The sequence below is a fragment of the Antedon bifida genome, chromosome 4, assembly GCF_963402885.1.
Source record: "Antedon bifida chromosome 4, ecAntBifi1.1, whole genome shotgun sequence".
NCBI classification, from domain to species: Eukaryota; Metazoa; Echinodermata; class Crinoidea; order Comatulida; family Antedonidae; genus Antedon; species Antedon bifida.
In genome coordinates, this window is record NC_136229.1 from 21,543,496 (window position 1) to 21,561,094 (window position 17,599).

At 32.9% G+C, this 17,599-nt stretch overlaps 3 protein-coding genes across 4 annotated transcripts; 1 reads left to right on the top strand and 2 right to left on the bottom strand.

Moving 5' to 3' along the window:
- Positions 1 to 169: 169 nt before the first annotated feature.
- LOC144840957 (eukaryotic peptide chain release factor GTP-binding subunit ERF3A-like) lies at positions 170 to 9,960 on the bottom strand. 2 transcript variants are annotated; one of them, XM_078697064.1, is made up of 15 exons: positions 9,506 to 9,960; positions 8,621 to 8,677; positions 7,894 to 8,022; positions 7,353 to 7,386; positions 7,104 to 7,181; positions 6,590 to 6,770; positions 6,325 to 6,479; positions 6,025 to 6,165; positions 5,558 to 5,651; positions 4,375 to 4,455; positions 4,082 to 4,183; positions 3,618 to 3,689; positions 3,373 to 3,462; positions 2,867 to 3,032; positions 170 to 2,405 (listed from the first exon to the last, which is right to left on the bottom strand). In XM_078697064.1, exons 1-15 carry the CDS (start codon positions 9,789 to 9,791, stop codon positions 2,362 to 2,364), a joined length of 1,710 nt encoding a protein of 569 aa, XP_078553190.1. In that variant the 5' UTR covers positions 9,792 to 9,960; the 3' UTR covers positions 170 to 2,361. The 2 variants fall into 2 exon arrangements, with proteins under 2 accessions (XP_078553190.1, XP_078553189.1); XM_078697063.1 differs by having other exon boundaries at positions 8,621 to 8,683.
- Positions 9,961 to 11,006: 1,046 nt separating this feature from the next.
- LOC144840539 (ribosomal L1 domain-containing protein 1-like) lies at positions 11,007 to 14,566 on the top strand. The gene is made up of 7 exons (XM_078696375.1): positions 11,007 to 11,091; positions 11,358 to 11,500; positions 11,814 to 11,955; positions 12,333 to 12,481; positions 12,652 to 12,753; positions 13,096 to 13,316; positions 13,593 to 14,566. The coding sequence occupies exons 1-7, from the start codon at positions 11,029 to 11,031 to the stop codon at positions 13,685 to 13,687; spliced, it is 915 nt and encodes a 304-aa protein (XP_078552501.1). The 5' UTR covers positions 11,007 to 11,028; the 3' UTR covers positions 13,688 to 14,566.
- Positions 14,567 to 14,626: 60 nt separating this feature from the next.
- Positions 14,627 to 16,967, bottom strand: LOC144840540 (uncharacterized). Its single transcript, XM_078696376.1, has 6 exons — positions 16,720 to 16,967; positions 16,133 to 16,190; positions 15,844 to 15,935; positions 15,661 to 15,711; positions 15,102 to 15,155; positions 14,627 to 14,833 (listed from the first exon to the last, which is right to left on the bottom strand). Exons 1-6 carry the CDS (start codon positions 16,781 to 16,783, stop codon positions 14,802 to 14,804), a joined length of 351 nt encoding a protein of 116 aa, XP_078552502.1. The 5' UTR covers positions 16,784 to 16,967; the 3' UTR covers positions 14,627 to 14,801.
- Between the last annotated feature and the right edge of the window lie 632 nt (positions 16,968 to 17,599).

Below are 17,599 nucleotides of genomic sequence, written 5' to 3' on the forward strand. Positions count from 1 at the left end.
TTCCACGTTCTTCATTTGATGGTAGATTAGTCGACATTCAATTCTTTCACAGTTGAATTGAATTCAACGTTGTATCTGTCACACCAAAATCAGTCCGGGCCAAAATCATCCATGTAATGTACCTACAAATAACTTACTACAAACTAAACATAAATATCACCACAAACAATATTGTAACGTTCGGTTTATTTGTACTATACACTGCTGCCTTGCATGAAATCATTCAGTCATTTTACATGATTTTAATACATGGGGAGCCAAAACTGTTGGATATTTCCAGTTACTGCAGTATGTACTACAGTAATTATATAGTGAGCAAAAAAACAGATAAAGATTCTGATTTGGTTAAACCTACATTTTTATATTTAGGTTTGATGTCTGTGGTTCAACCTAAATACTGTAGCAAGATGTATACAATTCTCTTAAAAAAGCAAATAAAATAAAAAATTAGACTTTGATAAATGGAACATATATTTTTAAGTGCCTTCTTCAATTTACATTGCTTGCAATCATAAAGTCATAGCTACTGTATAGCACTATTTAAAATCAGAGAAATATATAGGTAATATATATCTATGTATAAATTCATGATGTCATTGCAGACATGACATGACATGTTGGTGTAGTCACAACACTGGTTCAGAATTGGTTATGTAATAGTTCTTAAATGGTTGTGCAATAAAACTACAGTATCAGGTTGTGCAGGTCCAAATTACTAAAAGTATATTACACAAAAAAAAAGTTTTATAAATTAAATATATTTTATGATGTAAAGTATAGTAAAACTTTTTTTTTAATTCATAAAACATAACTCTTATAATAAATAATATTCATAAAATGAATTAGGCATTCACAGGAATTTAGTAGTAGTATTATGCATATCATAATTACTGGAGTAATCTGTAACAGTATTTAAGCAAAAGTGTTAAGTACGTACTTCAAACAACAATTTCATTTATTCTTAACCTGGCAGTATTGATCACGATTATTTTATTACCAAATATTAATAAAATAATTCAATATTAAAATTGCTTTCAGGATTAAAGAATAGAATGTCATATTCACCACATAATGGTAATAATAATGATGATAATGAGCATTATAAAAACACTATCGCCTTCAGTGCAATTGCAATCTTAGACCCCATTTACACTTACGGTTGGGTCCTGGGCCGGCCCAGGATCGGGTCCAATTTAAATTGTTTAGGCCTCATCCAGTACGTTTACACTTGCATTCCAAACTATGGCCATGATGATTAATTTTCTCAAGCCATTGGTCACGGTTCACTGCATAAGCCGTTCCTGGACTTACTCGAGAGGTGGCCCAGGGCTGGCCTAACTTTATGGAGTGTTTACACTTACCGATTGACGGCCCTGGCCTTGCCCAAATCGTAAGTGTAAATGGGGTCATAAAGCCAGTAACAACTGATGTTGCAATACAGTATGGAACTGAATACGACTGCTAAAACAGCCTGCTATATATACAGTGAAATATTCAACCATTGGTCCACATTTATAAACTTGCAACAGCAGCATGACTCTTTGTCAAATATTTAGAACTGAACCTTTTTACACGTTCTTATGTGAAGTGTCAGAAATGTCGTACACACTGTACCATATCCAAGTGTCTCACCAGTGGGTAACATTTTATTGGCTATCAGAAGAAACCATATTTGAAGGAGTGTTCAGATGTTTTAGCCAACGAAAACATTATAGGTCTAAAGTTTTACCTTTTGCTAAGGGTTACCCTAAAACCTGGTTTCCATAGGCTTTAATCTAGGCTCCATAAAAACACTAGAAAGCTAAAGGGCAAACTTTTATCGGCTTTTGTAATCACAAAAGCCTTTGGCGACTTCCTTAAGCTCAGTCTACACTATGATGTACCCATATATGGACACAATGTCATCATATCACTACCATATTTGAATACATCACACTTTTTTTTGTCAAAATAGTGTAGACAGAGCTTTACAATCTGCTTTCGATCACAACTTGTAAGGTGCGTGTGATTAAGCAGTACAGCTTGTACTAAAACATAAACTTCATATTTACAAATGGTACATGTCTACTTCTTGTATTATAAGCAGAAGGTAACCATTACTTTTCCTCACGAATCATTGACCATTACAAACTGCTTAATTTTAATATTCATATAGATAGCAAAATGTATCAATATGGCTTCATATTTAGCAATAAAATACATTATATTGGCAACTTATGTTTACAACTATTTTGCAAATTTTATATTTCAGCTCTCAACCGTAGCCTTTGTATCTTTCATAAGGTTTGTAACCTTGAAGGCAGTTGTCATTTATTCTCATCTGACTTACTTGATCCCAACCACATCTTCAGTCAAATCCTCTTAGTTTAACAGCTTCAATACTTTGCCAATGGCAATCGTTTTCCCTGTAATTTTAAAGATAAATAGCACAATATTGGTCATCTGTACGCTATTCAGATTATGAAGGCAAGTTATTAACTCTGTGATAAAACACCTCCCATGTGGTGGTGCTTCTCAGTGTAATATACTGTTTAGTACCTGTAAAGTATGTACAGTACTGTACAAGCCTGTTGAGGCTTGGCTATTTACACAGGTAAGTTAGTAACCTACCTTAGGGGAATATACTCACCTAAGTTAGTGACAATTGGTCCATAAACCAACTTACCAGCTATGTTCTCTAATGCCTGGTACATAATTATGTTTATTTTAGATTATGAGACAGAAAGTTCTTATTTTTTCAGTTTACATACTGAAGCAATAGTAATTTACATTGACAAAGTACTGCTTATGTGTAAGGATGTGTAGATCTAATGTAGCTCCATGCACATTTCTACAGCCACTATTGAATAAACCTAAATCAACCTACCTTCATCTCTCAATGTGAACCTTCCCATTTGTGGAAAATCTTTAAATGTTTCTAGACAGATGATACCAGCTGTGGTTATACGTGCTATGGCTACTTGATCTTGCTTAATGAAGCGTGGTCCTTTTGTTTTATTACCCGTCTTTTTATCAACCAAAGCAATCAGGGACTGTAAACAAAACAAATCAGTTTATTATACATAATTCACACAGGCAACACAACTGTTACATGGATAACTTCTGGGATAATCTTACAGAGTTAGATTGCTTTCACACTATTTTGTCAGTGTAATGTATAATATAAAAGCTGTGTAAAACTTATTAGAAAGATACACACATAGAAATCAAAATATTTTCGAATTGCATCGATGCTACAGGCCCGTACTAAGGTAACAATTTGTTACAATATGTTGCAAGATTTTTGTACATGTGTGAATTTATGTGTTATTTCTCAGAGTCTTGGGATATATTTATTGGCGACCTTTATAACAAGTTCATAGTTTGACTTACAGATAATTGCGCTTCTTCTACAGCACTATGGATGTGTAGTACAGCATTATAGCCTGCACATATTATAGATTTGTATTCAATTATCACAATCTGAAAATAAAATAACAATTGGCATTCATACAAAAACATTATGCTGCAGTAATTATATATCAGTTACTGCAGTAGCCTTCTTAGTAGTTTAGTTACACACAAAATACTATTATTAAGTTGAATTACAAATTAATACAATTGCAGTAGGTGCTTACCTGTGCTGTAAATTCCCGTCCTGTGTGGCAGGGGTTAACAGTATCACATAGGACAAACCCAGACGAAACATCCTAGTTATAAAATTTAATAGTTTATTGGTTTAAATATTATGTGATTCCAAAAGATTTGCTATTTAGATTTTTGTTGTTATATATTTCCACCTTCTGTTGCTAAGCTCATGTTTGCTCCTCGAGACTAAGGCCTTGTGAGGAGCCTCTGGGTGAAATATTGAATAAAAATATAATATTATGAATCAACAGCTAAGTCAGCTATTAGAGGTAGGTATACAAAATGCAGCAGGAATTTCTACAATTTGTTCGATGAAGAAACTAGAAGATAGGGTATTGTCATGCAACAATACACTTTATTTCATATATGGACATTTGTACTGTCATCACGATTGTGGGTCACATGGCACTTAATTTAATATATGGTTATGATAAACAAATTAAACAATACATACATCTTCCTCAACACCGCGAACCTTGACCTTGACATTATCACCAGCGGAGGCACTGTTCCTCTCATCATCATCAACTAAAATAGTCAACACTTCTACTGGCGTCTAGAAAAAGAATTATAAACTTCCAGCATAAAATAAATTTTTATGTACTGTATTAATCATCGAATAAATTCATTAAATAAAATGCTTTGTATATGTTTTATTAATCATCGAATAAATTCATTAAATAAATTGCTTTGTATATGTTTTATTAATCATTGAATAAATTTATAAAATCTAAATATTATACTGACCTTATTTGGCATCAGTAATAGTGATGAGCCTTTACCAACCTCCCCTGATTCTATTTTACCCAGCAGTATGGTACCCATGTCCTATAAATAATAAAGGTTATCATTTTTATTACAGTAGAAACCCTATTAACCCTTTCACTGCGGAGCATTATTCCCACCTCTGTGCGTAATATATATTTAAGAAAAACATATGGTATTTTAATAAATTGCAAAAAAATACTAATTGAGATAATTGTGTAATTATTTTTGTGGTGTGTGATGGGCAAAGGGTTAGTCTACAGTTAGGTATAAAAAAAAAAGTCATTTGCATATTGATGACGTCATGTGACGTCATTACATGTATTTTGAATTTCGTGTTTTTTATCGAATCAATAATAAAAACTATATTTTCTATAAGAAATTCTTATGGAATATGTTTTTCCAACTGGATATTGATGAAGATATGTATAACAAATAAAAATATAAAAAAAAATTGAATTATTTTTATTGTTTTATAAAAATTATGCACAAATCAAAGTTTTGGGGCAAAATCGTGAAAATAATGACATTTTCCAAAAATTCACTATAGTACAAAAACTAACTATTGTTTCAGAATTTTTTTTGCGTGTTGTGATAAACACAATGTTGCCCTATTGGGGCTGGTAAATTTTGGTTACCTTCAAAATGGCCGCCATTACGCTACTCAAAACAACTTTCCAAGATAGAATACTATTATATATACTATACTATATATAATATAACTATAGAGGGCGCATGATTTTCAAGACGATAATACAACTATAGAGGGCCGTTTTTTTTGCTGAAAAAATTTTTTAATGACTTGCAAAAATATTCAAGTTCATCGAACAAATATAGAGGGTGCTATATATTATAGGCAAATACGATTAAATCATTGTTTTGCCCATACCCGGTATTACCGTGTATACGTATTTCAACGACGTCTGTTTATACCCGGTAGTACCGGGTATACGCAGTGAAAGAGTTAAGTGGACATAGAAAGTATTCCATTAATACTAATAGGGATGTTCCTTGAATGTGGTTGGCTGTAGTTTTAAAATGTATATTCCCCTTCATTCATTTCACAGGAAAGTGTCCCATTAATGGGATTAACCCTAAACAGGTTCAATCGAGAGGTTACACCTAATCAATCTTTAAAAAATGTGTAGTTCTGTATACTACTTACCTTATATTTATCAACTACTGGCATAATAAATGGGCCATCAGTGGGCAATCGTAATATAGATAAAGCATCTATATACTGAATAAAAGAAGGACCTCTATATACAAACAAGAAAAACCAAGTTTAGTATACAGTGTAATAGATTGAAATGAAACAGTGTGCGTGGCTTCTATTGTACTGACTGCCGCAGAGTAACCTTTGGCTTTTATTCAAACAAGACCATTCCTAAAAAGGAAGTCGTTTATATCGCCTAAGACTTACTTGGGTACTTATATTCGTTACATTTCTAGAGTCTTGGAACCGATAATTAAAATTGTAAATAATGTTTATTAGTATCCAGTTTACTCAATACAGTTGAACCGTTTATATGAACTTCTGGGACTGAAGGCGTTACATGATGTTATCTTTGTATTGCTAGATGTGAAAACATAGGTTAAGACAATGTGTAAAAAAAATAAATAACAACTTACGTATACCAGGGGCATTCAGTGCTTATGTCCTTAAGATTGGCACCAGTCATTCCTGATACAGGTATGAAAAAGACATCTTTTTTTGGATTAAAACCAACTTTCTTTAAAAATGGAACAAGTTTTGACTGACATTCTGTGAACCTTTAAACAGAAATGAGATTATTATTATGGCGTAATATAAATCAAACGGTTGATTGATTATTATTATTATAGTCTATTACATTAAAATTACATCAATATCTACACTCAATGCTAACACAACCAGTTTTTACTGAATTAACGCATTAACAAGCTACTAACCTTTCTTCTGACCATTGTACTGTTGGATCATCCATTTTGTTTATTAAAACCACTAAATGTTTCACTCCAGCAGTTTTAACTAACATAGCATGTTCTCGGGTTTGCCCTCCCCTTTCAAACCCGGTCTCAAATTCACCTTTACGGGCCGAAATTACCTGAAAAAAAAAAAGGTTTATGCAAAGTATGTAAACTTATTTACAAACAGATATAAACAAATAGCAGAAAATATGTGGACATCTTGAATCAGATACATTTTGAAACTCACCAAAACTGCTAAATCAGCTTGAGCAGCGCCACCAATCATGTTTGGTACAAAGCTTCGATGTCCCGGCGCATCCAGCATCGTAAAATGCTTGCAGTCAGTCTCAAAGTACGCCCTCCCAACCTCAACTGTCTTGCCTTTATCTCTCTCTTCTTGGTTTGTGTCAAGGGCCCATGATAAATACCTGTAGCAAAAAGTGTCACATTAAAAGAAAAATGTCTTTAACCATAGAGATATTGTAGTGAACTAGAGAAACAACACTGAATTTCTCCCGTTGTTTCAGAGATCCGACGCGATAAGACAGGAAACAACGGTCGACCTACGTGGATACGTAACACTAGTTTTGTTGTTGAGGGCGTAAATACTAAGAACTGGAGGTCGGGAACCAGAGTAAAAAAGTATTTTGTGGATACTTTAGTTTGTGTCATTGTTGCTTCACTATAATATCTCTATGATTTAACCATGGAAGCCCAAATCAATAATACATTTACATACTCATTGAAAAAATGGAACTCACCAACTTTCACGATTTTTTTCTCTTGCTTCCCTTTCATATTTTTCCAATGTTCGTTTGTCTACTCCCCCGGTTAAAAACCTAAAATATATAGAAATAAGCATTCCTTTCATCTGATTAAATTGATTAAATGAACATATAAACATACTTTTGCGAACCAGTATGCTAATTGAAATGCTGGGATAATACTTAACATTTGTCATAAATTATGAATCAAATTAAATATTTAATTATCAAAGCAAATTGTCTTACATTATGTGGCCTCCTATGGTAGATTTACCAGCATCTGTCAAAGAAATATAACATTTTCCACATTTATTATTTATATTTTCGGATTGAATACAGGTTTATACAGGTAATAAAAAACAAAGTCACTATTATCAAGATATATGTTTCAGATATCTATTCACTGCCCATTTCCATTTGCGATCTACATAACAGACTACAGACATAATTTTACATGTAATACTTAATTGACAATACTAGGGTAGTTGATTAGCTATCAAAAGAAAAGGGCCAGTGTCAAATGGCTAACCTATACATATCACCCGGGCAGAATCTTGTAATCCAGATCAGAAGACTGGATTACAGTCCAGAGGCAGATTTAGAGGATTAGATATTTAAAGATATATTGTCCTCCTGAAAAAATATTTTTTTACATTTTTTTTTAATAAGCCATTTTAATGTCACTTCGACCAAAAAATGGATTGGAAAAAAAAACCTGTTATTTAAAGCAAAAAATAGTAAACTGTTTATTTTGTCTGTTTTTGAACCAGGCCTGAAGATGACTTACCAACATGTCCAATAAAGACCACATTCACATTCTCTTTCTTTTCTTCTTCTTTTTCTATTTTCAGGTTTTTCTTTTTGGGTACTTGTATGGCAGTGGTTACTGGTGCATCTTCTTCTGAACTTTTCTCTTCTGATGAAATTAATTTAAAATTCTTTGTGAGTAATGACGAACTTAATTATTGAATAGTGTATTCGATTATATGATATGATATTAGAAAGCTGATACAGTAAATGTTGATTAGGAGAATGATGATGGTTGATGATTATAAGATAAAATAAGATGAGGATTAAAAGAGGAGATAAGATGTGGATTAAAAGAGGAGATAAGATGAGGATGATGATTAAAAGATGAGATAAGATGATGATTAAAAGATGAGATTAGATAAGGATTAAAAGAGGAGATAAGATGAGGATTAAAAGAGGAGAGAAGATGAGGAATAATGCGGAGATAAGATGAGGATTAAAAGAGAAGATAAGATGAGGATTAAAAGAGGAGATAAGATGAGGATTAAAGAGGAGATAAGAAGAGGAATAAAGAGGAGATAAGATGTGGATTAAAAAATAGGAGATAAGATGAGGATTAAAAGAGGCGATAAGATGGGGATTAAAAGAGGAGATAAGATGAGGATTAAAAGAGGAGATAAGATGAGGATTAAAAGAGGAGATAAAATGAGGATGATGATTAAAAGATGAGATAAGATGAGGATAATATTTAAAAGAAAACAAACCTGATATTGCAATTTCATCATCTTCTGGTGTTAAATCATTTATGTTGCCAGCTGCACCTTCAGCTAAAAAGAGTAATTTAAAATAGGGACTGGCTATATGTACAGCGACGGTACGTATAACAACTATATACTTATACGTACCGCGACAGGCAACCAATTATAGAGCATGTAGATGTCATGTGTAAATCCATATGATTTAGAATTAGCTTTTTTCAGTTCTTTAATTATGGAAAGGGTTTTTCTGCAAGCCAGACGTGTGGCGTCGTGGGTTTGTGATGAGGCTATGGCCTAGAGGTTGTGGGATCAATTCTCTGCTTAACGACTTCTTTTTTTTTTATTTAAGAGAGATTATTTAGAGGGTTAGGTTTTTAATATTTATGACAAGTTTTATTATTTAGGACGAGTTTTACTATTTAGGACGAGTTTTACTATTTAGGACGAGTTTTACTATTTAGGACGTATTTTACACGTTATACGTCCAGCGGCTGTATGTTATAACTATCTTTTGTTATATGTCTAGTGGCGATACGTATATCCTCGTCCTTTAAATTATGACAGAAACAAAGGATGAATTGGCATTGTTAATGTTACACATATTCTACTGTAAATAAAATAAAGTGTTAATTTAAATTGTAAAAAAAAAATACCATATTAATAAAGAAATAAATCATTTATATTATAAATATATAGGCCTAGGCCCTACTACTAGTAGTAGTAGTTTGATCAAATTCATGAGTTCATAATTGTATTATAATATTATCATTAGGCCTATATTAATTATTATTATTTCCACAATACTGTCAGTATGACTCGTATTTATTTTGAATTTAAAAAAACACAAAAATAGGCCCTCTACTCTAGCCTAGAATAAACAATTTCACTAACCTTCTTCTTGTTGGACATTTTGACCTTCTTCTTCTGTGTTTGTGTTATTTTCAGTCGCATTACTACTAGGTTCAGTAACAAAACTGGGAACAAAAGCGGGAGCATGTACGTTCGGTACAAACGTCGGAGCATTGACGTTTAGATCGGAGATATTCGGAAGTTTACTGTCCCCGCTTCCTAGGCCACTTACATCTACTGGAATCGATCTTCCTGTCGTGGAAGAGCCTTGATCCTCGTCCTGGTCCCAGCTGTCCAAAACAGCTGTTTGCTCTCTTTGATTCTCCATCTTTGTGCTTGATACAAGCACTTTCTAGTGTTAGTCGAATGTACTAAAAAACTGTTTATTTAATCGTTTTATAGAAATACAAAAAAATAAGGCGATAAAATTACATCTACGATTGCCAACCCAATATTTCACAATCTTTATGCCACCATGAACCTCGTGTGTGCCGGTTGAGCGCCACCATATATAAAATGACGTCATATCCGCTAATATTATCCTATCTCGTAACATTGAAAAAAATAGTTTTATTCTTTATTTTAATATCAATGTTACTATGTCTCCTTGTATTCATTCACTTTCAATCGTGTACTTGTACTTGTACGGTTTAAAAATCGTAAATCAGGATTATTTAACATTCGGTTCGGTACATAAAAATACCAATTTGGTCAATGAATATATATCCCATCGTCAATTTTTAATAAATTAGGCCTATGTGAAAGAGAGGACTTGTGCACGTTATTCAGACCAAGCTAACTCTAGTTTATCAGTGTAAGAAGCATATGAATTAAACCATGGAACTATTATAGTTCCATGATTAAACCAGGGAAGAGTTATTCCCTGATTAAACCAAATAATGTTCAACAGGTTCAATAAAATAAGTGGATCTAAGCGGATCAACAAAAAATGTTTTTTTGGTTTTTTTCCCTGGTGGTTATTTGCTGTTAGTATGAAAAACCAGTCTTTATGTGGATTCCTTATTTGTTTATTATGAATATTGAACATGATAGGGAAAAAAATCGGCGGTAGTGCGGTGGGAACACTGCCTGCCACTCTGCCCCTTTCTTAAATTTGGAAAAACGTATAAATGCAAAAAATAGAAATTCGACACTTAATTGAATGTTATATGAATACAGTTTGTGAGTATCTCTCTGGTTGAGTATAGTAGCAATAGTATAGTAGATAGGCCAGGTCATAATTAATTATTGTTCGATAATTTTTTCAAAATGCCGAATTGCGCCGTTATGCCTTTTCCTTTTCTTAACACTCAAGTTTTTATTTGTGTATATTCAATCATTCACTGACAGTGGCACCGTCGTTGTTTTTTGTAGACTAGCAAAATAATGTGTTTAAATTCACTGATTTAAAAGTAATGCTACTACAGTAGGCCTATGTTATTTTATGAGAGTTGCGGCAACTTTTAACCGTGGGCGTTTTTTTACAGCAAAAAAAGTTTTTAATGTACAGTACTATAAAATTGTTCGTCAACGTTGAGGGGGCCATCCATGAACAAGAAAACATAATGGCTACGTCAAAACATGTGGAGATCGCTGAGTTTAGAAAAAGTCAATTAAATCCTGTTAAGGTTTGTTGTTATGAACAATAATGAATTAATTTTCGAAATAAACAAGCTTATTGTTTTTCTATTACTTGTTAAATAAAAAATAGGGGTATATAGTAAGGTAAGACCCAGCTAGGCCTACACTTACTGCTCACAGACAGTCACTCTCCACAGAAATGGTTCTTGTCACTGTGGAGTGTGGTCATCATGTGAGACACGTGCGTGTGGGGTGTGCATCGTATCGGCCTAAAAGCAGCCGAGCAAATAATGAACATTTGTTTTTTTTATAGGTAAAACAGGCAGTGTTGGCTTTGTTTACCCAGCATAAAGTGAAGAAAGAATCAAATCCGAGTCTATTTGAAGATGTACATAATCTAAAAATTCAAATTACAACTTGGAAAGTATCTGGAGCGAAAAAGAAATTAATGAAAATGTACATTTTTTTCTATTAAAATACTAATTAATATACATATTAAAAATATATGTCTTTTTTTTGTGAATAATTTTTAAATTAAAATATACAATATTTTTGAATACAGTATAGGCCTAGTTAAGTTAGGCTTAAATATAATTTGGTAACTCTTTAATTTAAAATACTGTATATACAGTAATAGTATTGGTTATAAATAAATACTATACACACTTGATAATAATTATTATGTATAGGCCTATATAGATTTCTGTAGAAAGTAAAAGCAAATAATTAGGTAATTTTAAATGTTTGATTTAATTTATATATTTAATAGCAATTTACCTCATTCTGTCCGTGGTGATGACGACATTGATATCTGCTTAATATCAAGAGATGAACCAGACAAAGATAGTGAATCTACCATAGAACATTTTCAAGATTTATTACAAGAGAAAGATGTCTGTAATGTTAAAGAGGTTGATATTATAGTTTGTTTTTTTTCTCTATTCAAATCATTGTTTACAGGGATTTAGCTAGAGTCTTGATGCATGGGTGTATTAAAAAACTTGGTGGGTGGGAAAAGAATAAAATGTCCAACACTTTCAGGTACCAAGAGGTTTCTTAGGAGCGTGCGATGTTGAAATTATGATGGGTTGAAGACCTAGACCTTAGAATAAGCTTTAAATGGGTGCAGCTCCCATCCACCTCATCTCAGCACTGTTCATCCATAGGTTTTTATCTTTAGCATCATCTAAACCATTTTATTATTTATGAACTATCATTCGTTCATATACAAAGTTTGTTCAGAAAATCTATTTGAATAAAACAAAATGTAAATTGAAATTATTTACAGGTAATCCCATTAAAAGATCTAATTGCTGAGTACAAGTCGTTTGAATCTAGAAGAAGGCTGGCAAGGAAGTATGATGTGTTCTTGGCCGATAGAAGAATTTTCCACCGAATTTCTCCTCACATGGGCAAGGAGTTCTACAAGAGAAACAAGTTGGTTTTAATTTATATACAGTACAGTAATAAGTTTTTAACCAGGATGTAAACAGAATACTGTGTATTAAGTAAAATAGATGTCTTTTTTCTCTCGTAAAAAAAAATTGCAAATGTCTGAATCATAACACATAAGTGTGTCTGATGAAAGTTAACTGTTTTTATTTCAGATATCCAATCAGAGTGGATATGTCAAAATCGGATTTGAAAAAAGAATTTGATGATGTGATTCATTCAGGGCATTTGAATTTTTCAGGCAAAGGATGCAGCAAGTAAGATCACAAATATTTGTATAATAAAGATGTAAATAAATAACTTACAGATAATGACTTCTTTCAAATTATTTAACTACTAAAAGATATGGGTGTAATATCTCTTGCACATTACCTAGCCAATTTCAGATTTAAGACGCACCGGTGTACGTACTAGGGAATGTGAAAGTTCAGAAGCAATGATACACAGTGTATCATAATTGAATACCAAATTGGATGAAGTAGAGTTAGACACATACAGTACAGTATTTAAAGGCAATATACTGTTTTTACTTAGCTGCATCATTTTATATACTATGTGGGTTTTTACCAGTTAATACTGTATTTAACCTTTTTCCGTAGCTCTATGAATGTTGCCACAACCGAGCAGAGTGTTGAGGATGCTGTAGAGAATGTAATAGCAGCTGTCCAAGGCATATCCCTCAAGATTCCAAGTGGATGGAACAATATCAAAGGCCTGCATCTCAGGGTAGAGAACTCTACAACACTTCCCATACATGAGTCTCTTGTTTTTGAAGATTGGTGGGCTGAGAACAAAATATTTAAGGAGGACATCCATAGAAGTATGTATCATTGTTGTTTTCTGTCATAAAATGATATGAATATGATACTGTACTTGTTGTACAGAAAACGCTGTTACTAACCAATTCATTACCCAGATAGTTATCATTCATCACCCAGATAGTTATCATTCATCACCCAGATAGTTATCATTCATCACCCAGATAGTTATCATTCATCACCCAGATAGTTATCATTCCACTTTGTGCATATTTATTAAAGTAATCTATTTTATATTTAACTGTTTATATTGTATAACATGTTTATTACTATTTTAGTGAAAAGACAATTGAAAATGGAAAAAGTTAATGATGAAGAATCTGAAGACGAAGAAGTAGTATCGAAAAAGAAACCAAAAACAAATAAGAAATAAATAAGTGCAGTGGGCTGTATGCAACAGATAAATAATAAAAACAATGCTCGCACTAGGCTGGCAATTATCTTGAATGTTAAAGATGTATTGTCCCTTGAAACACAAAAAAATGAAGGTCAAAGTAATATTAAAGTTATTCACTTTAAGTCAAAAATTTGAGTCAAAAACAACAATTTTACGTAATTAAAAGCTAAATTAATTAATTACATTTCATCTGGAAAATCGTCGCGAGCGAAAGTAAACAAAGATTTCAAACCACGAGTATACATTATGCATGATGCTAATTAGGATTGTTTACAACTCTTCACGGTTGAGAAGGTGTTTTCACACAGATCGCGAGGAAGTTTTATGAGTATGCATACAGAGTAGCCAAATAAGCGTGTTGCATTATGAGGTATGTTTTGATTGAAAACTTTGACTGGAAGTCAAAGTTATTTTTTGAACCAAAAAACGTCTGTATTTCAGTTAAATGATTTTTTTTTCGACTAATTTTTGGTGAAAGTTAATAACTATTATGATACTTCAAAATGACCCACTTTTTTTCGAAATCTTTTATTTTTTATTTTTTTGGAATTTGACAAAGGGACAATACATCTTTAAGTAAATTGTGCCTTATGTAAACTTAACATCATTAACACTGTATTGTACGGCCAAATCTAGTCTGCTCTAGACTGCTATCTGGCTTAAAGCTCTGTCTACCATATTTAAGCAGGGCATATCACTACCATATTTGGACACATCACACTTTTTTGTCAAAATAGTTTGATAGTGTAGACAGAGCTTAATATTTGTACAAGAAAACATTGTGATACACACAGCATGTCATACCTATAATACTTAAGATTAAGAACACAATTCCAAATGGCCGTTGTTGGCGCTTGTTGTAAAGGAATACTAACTAGGGGCAAGTCAAGCCCAAATCAGTAAAAAAAAAACATGTTACATTTTAATACAAGTTTATTGTTTTCAATTCCTTTAGTTACATAAATGCTTTGATAAAATAATTTAACTAATACATCTGTTTAAAGTAATGTGTAACGACGACAAACGTTTAAAACCGCCTGAATTTCAGGCACACAGCAAACACATAGCAGTCTTTGGATTCTATCTATCACTACCAACGTGATGATGTTGCATTTGCAAAACCTGTAAACATAAACAAATCTTTGTTAATCGTAGCATACTGTAAAGCTCTGTCTACACTATCAAACTAGTTTGACAAAATAATTCCCAAATATGGTAGTGATATGACATTGTCATGTCCATATATGGGCACATCACATTTTTTTGTCACATAAAGTTTGATAGTGTAGACTTGACAATATTAAATTTATGAGGAAATGAATAATCAAAGTTTGTAGTGCTTCTAGAACTTAAGTTCAAAATGAGTATAAATGAGCACAAGTACACTTACTTTTATGTGATTGGTCAGTTCCACGTTCAACATACTCTTCAACTTTGATGTTGCCTTATTGAAAAAGAAAGGAAGGCTATAAATATAAATCTCTGTCCACACTATCCGACATGTCATATCAGTAAAATATTTGGGCACATTTTTTTTTTCAAACTAGTGTAGACAGAGCTTAAAGGACAACTTGACCGAGGACCATATTTTAACAACGTATTAGGGATGTACATATGATTTCAGAACAATCGCGAGATTAAGGATATTGCTGCATGCGCTCGCCGTACAGCCGTCAATTCAAGTAACGGTACCTATCTCTTGTATATGTTAACAGTGAAAACTCATTAAGTAGATTTTGCGATGAACCATTGACGTCACAATTGACGGCGACGGCTGTACGGCGAGCGCGTGCGGCAATATCCTTAATCTCGCGATTGTTCTGATATCATATGTACATCCCTAATACGTTGTAAAAATATGGTCCTCGGTCAAGTTGTCCTTAAGACTATATACTGTAATTGTATTGAAGGGTGCAGACATAATCAAAGGAACTAAAGTATATACTTACATGGTTTACCACTTAAACAGTCTCTTATTTGTTTTTCTGTTTTGCGCCAAGCTGAAAGAATAAACTCATTAACTCAGTAAAGAATAAAGATATCGGTATAATTAGCTACAAAGTAACTGTTAGATCACAGGCCTGTAGCACTTTGATGTTATGTTTTAGTACTGTATGTAATAAACACTTTACCTTCCGACAGCATTTTAACATTTGCAAGGTGTTCTTGTGTATAACTAGCAGTAACAGATGCTTGGAAATATGGTCTAGGTGAAGCTTGCATGCTATGAACAGAATTTAAATTTATTCATTATAGTTTAAGTATAGTATAAAATCTATTAAACTATTAAAAAACATTTAAAGCATAAAACCAGAATATTCTAGTTTACAATTGAAAGATTTGAAATGCATTGTTCTAAAAAAACATTTTGTTGAGCGAAGTACATGAATTTAAACAAAAACAAAACAATTGGTGACTCACTTCATATCTTTCTTCATTTCTCGAGAATCTGAATTATTTTCAATTTGTTGAGAATATCCTTGTTAAAAATAAACCAAAAAAAAGATTATTATTATTAATAAACATTAAAATTATTAAAAAATTAAACTCTCTGTATCGTATGCAATATTGATTGGTTAAAACAATATTTTACGGCCTGCTGTATCAATGACCATTTTTAATTGGTCAAAAATAAATCCTACAATGCACACCTATTTTTCGAATGGAATAATCCAACCTGCAGTTAGATCTCTCTAGAAAAGTTAGTCCTTCATAATTAGCCTAGTTACTAGGCTAGTAGTACACTCTGTACAGAAAATTAAAGAAAGAATTAACCTAGGTAGGTTTTCTCTAAGTAATTTAGACGTTAATTAACCTATCTATCTATACAAATTATGCAGACCGTACTCTTATATTTAGGTCCTAGCTAGCTAAGAGGCTTCTGAGTAGAGTAGCTAGGCTAGAGCCAGTCAGCTAGGCCTAGGCCTCCTGCTAACTAGTTTACCTCGCGAGTCGCACACGAGAGAGAAGCGCATTGGTTTTTGCATGATGCAAGCTGTTAAACTCACCTCCTCGTCGGCTTTGGACATTAATTTTGCAGGGACCCTTACTCAAGTTGTACATGATCGTCATTCCATTTCTGCAAAAACTGTATCGAAAATATAAGCTATTGCAAAATTAAAACAAACTACAGTACAATAAAACTCCCTGAGACATGTGTAAAGTTCGTTCTTATGGTGTTGAAAATAAAACTACCCGCATGCTCGCGAATTGCAAATTTAAAAGGTCGACGGAAACCGGATGAATTGTGAATGAATGAGCAATTTGCAAATTTTTACATTGAAATTTGTAACAGAGCAATAATGCCCGCCCTCATGCGTGAGGATGTATGTCGTATCTCTGCAAATAGCAAATACAGCTGATTTTATCATCATATGCTAATTTTACACTCTGCACTCTCATGACGGAAGGGAAGGCCATCAAGTTGGTTGTATGGCTTTTAAAGCTTTGCTTGGTAGAACCATGGACCTATAAATTAGTAATAGTAGAACAATGGATGTAGAAGATCATCCGGCACAGTGTCACACGCTGCATCATGTGCAGTGTAGGAAGACTAATGAGAGTCTTTGGCGGCAGGAACTTTCAGTAACCACCAATAAGGTGTATAACCAGCTATAACCAATGTCACTTATTCCTTTGCTGTTGTATGGCGGCGAGACCTGGACCCTATACCGGTATCAATTATGAAATAAGAACTGTGCAACAAAGTCAACACTTATTTTCATCAGTGAAAACGATTTGTGTCACCAATGACAAAGTCTGAAGATATAAAGAACCGTAAATAACATATCTGTACTGTAAAGCAATAAAAAAAGGGAAAGAAAATTAGAAACTGAAGTAACAAATGTTCTGAAAAATGTTTACCAGTTTGGGGTTAGGATTATATAT

Coding starts and splice junctions, on each gene's coding strand:
- LOC144840539 (XM_078696375.1), top strand. CDS start 11,029: ATGGCTACGTCAAAACATGTGGAGATCGCTGAGTTTAGAAAAAGTCAA. Junction 11,501..11,813: donor AAAAAGAAATTAATGAAAAT/GTACATTTTTTT, acceptor TATATTTAATAG/CAATTTACCTCATTCTGTCC. Junction 12,754..13,095: donor TCAGGCAAAGGATGCAGCAA/GTAAGATCACAA, acceptor CTTTTTCCGTAG/CTCTATGAATGTTGCCACAA.
- LOC144840957 (XM_078697063.1), bottom strand. CDS start 9,791: ATGGAGAATCAAAGAGAGCAAACAGCTGTTTTGGACAGCTGGGACCAG. Junction 8,023..8,620: donor TGATGAAATTGCAATATCAG/GTTTGTTTTCTT, acceptor TAATTTCATCAG/AAGAGAAAAGTTCAGAAGAA. Junction 7,387..7,893: donor GGTCTTTATTGGACATGTTG/GTAAGTCATCTT, acceptor TTTCTTTGACAG/ATGCTGGTAAATCTACCATA.
- LOC144840540 (XM_078696376.1), bottom strand. CDS start 16,783: ATGACGATCATGTACAACTTGAGTAAGGGTCCCTGCAAAATTAATGTC. Junction 16,191..16,719: donor TGTCCAAAGCCGACGAGGAG/GTGAGTTTAACA, acceptor ATTTTTAACAAG/GATATTCTCAACAAATTGAA. Junction 15,936..16,132: donor GAAATGAAGAAAGATATGAA/GTGAGTCACCAA, acceptor TTCTGTTCATAG/CATGCAAGCTTCACCTAGAC.